General features: G+C 39.4%; 1 protein-coding gene across 1 annotated transcript; it reads left to right on the top strand.

The window, feature by feature from the left end:
* The first annotated feature begins 1,048 nt into the window (after positions 1–1,048).
* On the top strand, positions 1,049–7,965 carry ppic (peptidylprolyl isomerase C). The gene is made up of 6 exons (XM_058636494.1): positions 1,049–1,255; positions 2,253–2,366; positions 2,496–2,589; positions 3,691–3,758; positions 5,599–5,715; positions 5,862–7,965. Exons 1-6 carry the CDS (start codon positions 1,151–1,153, stop codon positions 5,988–5,990), a joined length of 627 nt encoding a protein of 208 aa, XP_058492477.1. The 5' UTR covers positions 1,049–1,150; the 3' UTR covers positions 5,991–7,965.
* The last annotated feature ends 272 nt before the right edge of the window (positions 7,966–8,237 follow it).

Below are 8,237 nucleotides of genomic sequence, written 5' to 3'. Positions count from 1 at the left end.
ATACCAATAACTGCGCGTGTGTGTGTGTGTGTGTGTGTGTGTGTGTGTGTGTGTGTGTGTGTTAAGGTCACAGCAGGCTGACTATTATAATTCATCTCTATAGACATGTATTCAGCAGGGACTTATATTCTCCTCTTCAGCTTTATTTCCTGCAGCTGAGCAGAGGCTCTTTTAGGGTTTCACAGCTCTGATACTGGACTTTAATGATCCGGTTTATTGTTAATTTAAAAACTATCCAATGCACATGATTATTGATTACTGTGATGGCAAAAGTATCTGTCACTCACGACATAAAATCTTCTAATTAATCTTCTAATTATTATTATTTTTTATTTTACTTCACTTTAACATTTCTCCATTGATATTTTGGAGGACAGACGATGTTCTTTGTAGCTTTCTTTTTCCTCCTCAGAGATGACATTCAAATGAATCAGTGTATAAACACACATGTCATGTATTCTCAAATCCTTCCCATGTGTTTTTCACTTGAAATGCTTTGAGTTAAAACAAAGACATATCATTTAAAGTTGACATGACCAAGTGCTCGGCGAGTCATCTGGAATGCTGCCACTAAAGAGACAGAAGAGACGAGGAGAGAAGTTGCATTAATGAATACAGCGATTTGATTTGATTTGATCTCATTGTTTTCTTTGTACCATGTTACCTTTCTGCTTGTGTCCTGTTGCCTCCCCCTTTTCTCCTATCTATGTTTCCTATTCTCTACTTTTTGTTTTGTTTTGTCTTGTGTAGTCTGAAGTGAAGGTGATGTGGATTTTTATTGAAATGGTTCAATAAAGGAACTTTAAAAACAAAATCCTTTTCCTCCCTCTCTCCTCTGCTCTCCTTCTGCTATAACATTCGTTTTCTGCTATAACATTCGTTACCTTTGTACACTGGAGCGCTGTGACGAAGGAATTTCCCGCAAGGGATTAATAAAGTATATTCAATTCAATTCAATTCAATATTCAATTCAATTCTCCTCTCAGAAGGAGGCAGGGCTTCGATCCAGACCCAGCCCACAGAGGGGAGTGGTCTTGTGACGTAGCCGCGTCTGCATCGCCGCTTCTAGGCCAGCCTCGCAGCTGTGGCTCGCTGAGATTCCTCTCCCTCCTCGCCGTTCCTCCTGTCAGGAACCGCTGCTCTCTGAGACATGGAGCTCCGGATGATCCCACCTGCTCTGCTCCTCCTGTCGGCCGCCTGTCTGCACTCAGTGTCCGCGGCGGCTTCAAGGAGAGGACCGAAAGTCACTGAGAAGGTGGGTGAGGGGATTTTCCGCATTTATTCGCATTAATCGTAAACTGCGTCTCTCCTCCTCCTCTCTCCTCCTCTCTCCTCCTCTCTCTTTCCTCTCCTCTACCAGCGGTAAGTGTTTCTCATAGCGAGAAGTAACGGTGTGCGCTCAGCTGCAGCCTGGGAATAACCGCACGAGCACACGCGTGCATGTTTGCCCTGCCGCAAACAGAGCGACGACGACGTGTCTCTCCTCGAGATTACACACACACACACTGACACAGCTGTACACGTGTGCATTTAGACGAGACTATTACAGCGTAATTCTCTCTCTCTCGCTCTCTCTCGCTCTCTCTCTCTCTCTCTCTCTCTCTCTCTCTCTCTCTCTTCTAAACTTAAACTTAACTTGTTTGCACTTCAATCTTTGTGCGGACACGAATGCATTCCTGAGCTCCTTACCCTACCTTACCTTAACCATCACAACTAAGGGCCTAACCTAAACAACATTCTAACCTTACCCCACAACCAGGTCTTAAAGGAATACTTCACCAATTTACATTTAGCTTTGTATTACTAGAATAGCGGTAGTATTTAAACTCAGTTTCCCCTGAGTTGAGAAATATCTTCATTCTTATTTTAGTAACATCAAGCCTTGGTCCGAGGCTTGAAACTACAACGCTAGTTCTGCACTTTGTAGACCCACCTGTAGGGGGACGGGACCTCATTCCCAGAATGAGACTGAATCTGAAATGATCACATACACTGCAGTCATTTGCAACTGTATGTCAGTGCATCATACAACCACACTTTAATATTGTTAAATGTCCCTTTAACTTTAATTTAAATCCAAAGTTAAACTCACATTTTTCTCACTCTTTTGTTTATTTGTTTGTGTGGCCCAATATGTTTACATGTGTCAACATGCTGTTGTAAGATAAAGTCAGGGGTGGGTGAGGGGTTAACCTCTGTCTTTAAGTATGTCTTTAACATACCTGTGAGTAACAGCATGTCTGTGTGTCCAGGTGTTTTTTGACATCACAGTAGGGGGTCACGAGGTGGGACGGATCGTCATAGGGTTGTTTGGAGAAGACATCCCGCTGACTGTTGGTAACTTTGTTGCACTGGCAACTGGAGAGGTAAGACGATGGCAGAAATACACACTGACACAAATGTAGTTCATTTTCTGTGGTTGTGAGGACATTTGAAGACACAATGTCCTCACAGGCACACACAACACAACCGCTTACAGTTGCGTGTCTTGACAGAAAGGTTACGGCTACAAAGGAACCAAGTTCCACCGAGTGATCAAAGACTTCATGATCCAGGGCGGAGACTTCACTGTTGGAGATGGAAGTGGAGGTAGGAACCACAAGTAAAGGGACAATCAACCCAAAATACTGTATATACAGACAGATAAAGTACATTATTAGTTGTATCTAAAGAAGTTTCCAGATCCTTAACAAGTCCTAGTGGTAGCTGAGGAAGCTCTTGTCAGTAATAGCTGACAATTGGGTCAGATATTACATTACATTACATGTCATTTAGCAGACGCTTTTATCCAAAGCGACTTACAATGGAATTGAGTACAATCAGCCAGGGGTGGAGTCGAACTTGCAACCATGATGTCTTCCGCACACAGTGTACCAGTCTTAACCACTGAGCCACTCCACCCCCATACTCATACTCATTGATCATTTCCTTTACTTTTCCTTTACTATGATTCTGACATTTTTCTGCCTTTATATAATGGGACAGTTTAGAATGAAAGGGGGGCTTCAGCAGGAGCACTCACCAGCAGTCTACGTTTGTTATTTCTGAACCCACCTGAATCCCTACATCATCTGGGCTGGGTTGCTATTGTGGTGTGGAGGCTTTTGGAGAGGTTCTACTGGACTGTAAGGAGGTTGTAGTGGTCCTTAGTGGTAAGGACATCACAGTGAAGACATTTTTTCACGAGGTAATCATTTTATAGGACAACATGAGCATGAGCTTAATATTTGTAAATATCTTACCAGTCTTACTCTTGTGCTGTACTTGAAGTTGTGTGCAAAGTTTTTAGTGAGACTGTGGTATCCCATGGTGGTTTGATGGTCCGTTTAAAATCCATAACAGATTTCACCAAATCCCTGCCCTGGTTGGTCATCTCTCCTCTCATCATATGATAATTAATCATGTGACTATGTGACATGCAGGTATAAGCAGACAACACAGGGCCAAGATTTCTGTATTTCTCCATTTAGAAATGTGCAGTGTTTTGTATATATATATATGTATATATATATATATATTATATTATATTATATCATTGTCATTCATCTGTTTTTGTAGGGAGTTGCACTGGTTGCACTGCTTACTGCATACTGCTTTGAGTGCATGTATTTTTGTTATGTGCAGGGGGATTCAGACACTTAAGACATTTTTAAAGTTTTCCTACAAAGTAACTGTTATTTTTTCATCCAGGTCACAGCATTTATGGAACAACCTTTGCAGATGAAAACTTTAAACTGAAGCACTTGGGAGCAAGCTGGGTGAGTACACAAACTGTAATGTGTCTGTTGCTAAGAGACAGAGGAGGATATCAAAAGAAAATATTGCAATAGTTGTAAAAATATGCTTTAACATATTTGACAAAGGTATGGGGAAATGTCATGTCTATCTTGATCAAATACATACATAATTACTGTATGTAATTTCTGCTGCTATGGGCCTCTCTCAGTCAAAAAACAAACAAAAAACTAGTTTGATGACATCTGGGAGCATGGGACCAGCTGTGGCTCACTTCCTGATTTTCCTGACACTGTTTTTCCCAAAGTTGTGTTAAATTCATTTAGGTTGCATTATTAGGGATTTCCCTATCCGATATTGATATCAGATATCGGTCCAGTCGAAAAACGAGTATCGGATTATATCGGACTGCCTCTATAATCTCTGATATATGCGCCCCGATACAACAGTCCATTCCGCTCCAGCACTTCTATCCATCAGCGCCTGTTGTGATCACGTGGGCTCTGTGTGTTGGGTGCATGTAGAGCCCACATGATCACAACAACAGCGTGTGTGTGCTACTGCTATTTCAGAGGTTAAACATTTGTCTTTAACCTCTGAAATCAGAGGCTACGAAGCCGCACAGTGAGCGTGAGCTAGCCGTTAGCAGCACGCTAGCTCATCCTGAGGCAAGCTGCTAAAACAACATTATTTCATAAACCAGCGCCACCTGTCGACTTTCAACTGCCTCCGTTTGTTAAAAAACTGAGGGAAAATCAGGTCTTCAGGTTTACCTGCGGGACGAGTCACTCACCCTGTGTGGGTTGGGCTAATCCAAAATAGTGAAAACAAAGGGGGTGTTCTCTGTTAACTGTGAAACACTGGTGCTCTGAAAACACCCCCATTAGCACTTGGTACTTTCCTCCTGATGAAATTAACCATAGACTGTATGAAATTAACATGGCAAAAAATCCAATATTCTTATGTTGAAGGTTAAAATTGATGTAACTCATTGGTTAATAATAAATGGGTCAGTTTTTCTCATACCTACTGTTGCTGACTATTGTTCTCTGTTTAAGTAATATCACTTGATCAAGCCTATTCTAACATTCCACACTACTGTACAAAATAAGTCATTAAAGTATGTATGATTCGTGCTGATATCGTTTCAGATCGATATCGACCAATATTCAAGGCTGCAATATCGGTATCGTATCGGAAGTGAAAAAGTTGTAGCGGGACATTTATATGCATTATGCCACGCAACCTTGTGTGACAAAGACCAACCCACTGCCCTTCCCCCCTCACTTTCTCTTCAGTCTCCACCGAAGTGATTACACATCGCACTACAGCTGGTGAATCTAAGTTTCATCTGTCACAACCAAAACATGTCCCGTACCTATTTCACAGTAAAAGCACTCCCGTGTTTCTGTTTCCTTGTTTATCAAGGCTTTTATTGTGAAATATTTATAGTACTAGCAGATGTGCAACGCTATGCTGAAAAGTCTATATATATTTTTAGATAAAGTGCAGAGTATTATTATGGCATTCCATCATTAATCAGTAAATCTTGATGTTGGCAATCTAGACATTTTCACTCATGAAATATTAACAATTTGTCCCAATTCTCAATTATCACAATAATGAAAATTCATTCATTCATTCATTCATTCATTCTTTTTATCACGATGCATGATAAAGTTGTATATTGTTCCAGCCTTAATTGGTATAGTTGTAAAGACCTTTATTGTCTGACATTCAATGCCAACCCTGTAACCTTTTATTAAGAACTAATCAGCCACTAATGCCAAATTTCAGCTATAATGTAAAATAGCTCATCACATTTTTGCATGTTGCAACTGTGTGTGCTTGTGTTTTTACTAGGTAAGTATGGCTAATGCTGGGCCGGACACTAACGGGTCACAGTTCTTCATCCTGGCTGCCAAGGCACCATGGCTGGATGGAAAACATGTGGTGTTTGGCAAAGTTCTGGAGGGGATGGTGGGTCAGACCTCATACACTTTACATAAAGCTGCTTTAAGTGTAGCCACAGTACTTGAAAACCACATCAACATTGCCTATGTCAAAAAAAGCAAAACAATTGTTGCTTTCCTGAGCCTCCTTTGTCTCTGTGTCTCCTCCACTAGGCTGTGGTTCATACCATTGAACTGCAAGACACCAACGACAGGAATCTGCCGTACACCGAGTGTGTGATCGTTAACAGTGGCAGGATCCCAGTCAAAGAGCCCTTCATAGTGGAGGTGGAGGGATGGTAAAGAAAGCTCATACACGTTTCTATGTAGGACAAAAAGTATGTGATGATTACATCCAGGTGCTTGATCAGAAATAATTCGTAGTTACACAACTGCATATTGCAAAGCCCTCCTGGTACACTCAGATAACATTAAAAACCTGAACAGTCTTCTTAAGAGACAGTGGTTTGTCTTCTGGGCTTCCATAGAAAATGACAGACTCCATGTAATATGATTGACTTTATTGGTCCCAGAAGTTTCATCTGTAGCTTCCCATACACAACCATCCATTCTCACGAACACACACACACATATGGCCCACTCCTCTGGTCATTTCCATAATGTCTGTAAATAAAAAAATAACCAGTGTAACAACTGTGTATTAGGAACAGGGTAAGCATAAAACAAGCGAACATGAACATAAAGCCTTGAATACTGCGCATTACGATATCACAAAATTAATTCATACATTTTCGTCTGTTTATGTTCGTCCATCCTGAGCGTTATCTCTGTAACTACCCCACATACCTCTGTGGGTCTTTTGCGTTGGTATGGACACAATATTTCACCTAGAGGGCAGTGCTGAGTCCCATTAAAAAGGGTCCCGAAATAGACTAAAACGCAAGTGGATTTCGAAATTGAAATTTGAAATTGTCAACTTGTCAAAGTTCCTCATGCATCAACGGTGTAAAAGTATTGCTGTTACTGCTTTTGTTGTTTACAGAATTATACACACAGTTCTGTCCTACGAGTGTTAGGGGAACATGTTGAATAATAATGAATGCAATACTGGTTAATGTGTTTTTCACTTGCATGTTAGTGAATGTAGCTGTAACACTACAGTACATGCTTACAATGGCAGCATGTAAAAGTCTCCAAAAGTTATTTCTGATTTATGAGAGGTGACATAAATGACATTTTAAACTTAAATTATTCAAAGCATTTATCAGTGACAGTAATTGTCCAACAAATGTCCAAAGGGACATATTATAAACTTCCTGATGAAAGCTAGGGAAAATAATAATCTAGTAAATCTATACATTTTCAATCTGTAGTTGAAATAAAACAGCCTCCTAGTTAAAGTTATCTCATATATGGTATGAGATTTACAGTTTTAAATGTGCAGTTTTACATGTACACATAAATTAAAAATATTTTTTCTTTTTTTATAAAAACAAACAAACTTAATACATTTACATAAAACATGGTTTTATTTATTTTTTCTTATCACTGAATGAAATCAGTGCTGTAACTATTTAATGGTACTATTTGTGAAATACATAAAAGATGGCACCTTCTAAATTATAAAACCTGGAAACCTGGACGTTTTCAGAGTTGATTGATGACAATTCTTCAATATATCGGGTGCACTGTGGTTCATGCTGACAGTTTTTGTATATGAACATATTTGAACACTTGGATGGTGCCACTGAGCATCATTCATAAAACGTAGCTAAATAATTCACATGCGTTTTAACAAATGATTGGTGCTATGAAATCAAACATAATATCATGGAAACTTGCACTTACATAGTAAATATGTAGTTTCTCATAGTGTTGTTGCCAAATCATCTCCTATATTGCCAAAAACACACTTTTCTATGCATTTGATCCATGTTTAAATATCATTTCACAACAACTTGGTAGCAAGTGTCATACTATTCAGACACTTTAACATATCTATTTGTTGTGTGTGATTTAAAGTCTCTTCTTCCAAATTTTCTATGCACAGCATACAATTAAAAAAATACAGCACATATGGTAGCAAGAGAAAAGTCCAAAGTGTAATCAATGTTGTCTAAATAATGAATTTGATTGTTGACGTGTACTTGTGTTCAACAGTTTTATTGTCAACCTTCCCTGTTGTTTTGTAAGGCTGTCCCTGTCATTTCAATTGCATCCAAAAACTGAAGTTAATGCAGCATGTCAAGAGTATGTTATTTATAGTTACTGTGCCAACACAGCATTTTTTACAATAAAAAAATACTGTTGCAAAATGAGAAAATGTTCAGTTGTGGTGTCTGTTTAGGTGATACTTGTTAACTAAACCACTAAACCCACTAAAATATGTTGTGGTTTAGTGGGTGATCATACAAGAAACCATGTGAAAACAACCTCTTATTTGTTGATTTATGTTCAAGGTCACCGTTACCTGCCGTGTCTCAGGAAGTGCTTTCAAATGCGTCTGGACATGTTAATATCACAGGACATAACAGGTGAAAATGTCAGTAAAATTAGACTGTGACAGGTGAACAACATTACCTCGTTACA

Source organism: Solea solea, chromosome 8 (genome assembly GCF_958295425.1).
Source record: "Solea solea chromosome 8, fSolSol10.1, whole genome shotgun sequence".
Classification (NCBI taxonomy): domain Eukaryota; kingdom Metazoa; phylum Chordata; class Actinopteri; order Pleuronectiformes; family Soleidae; genus Solea; species Solea solea.
This window is presented reverse-complemented; position numbering and strand designations above follow the sequence as displayed.

Coding starts and splice junctions, on each gene's coding strand:
- ppic (XM_058636494.1), top strand. CDS start 1,151: ATGGAGCTCCGGATGATCCCACCTGCTCTGCTCCTCCTGTCGGCCGCC. Junction 2,367..2,495: donor TTGCACTGGCAACTGGAGAG/GTAAGACGATGG, acceptor GTGTCTTGACAG/AAAGGTTACGGCTACAAAGG. Junction 3,759..5,598: donor AGCACTTGGGAGCAAGCTGG/GTGAGTACACAA, acceptor TGTTTTTACTAG/GTAAGTATGGCTAATGCTGG.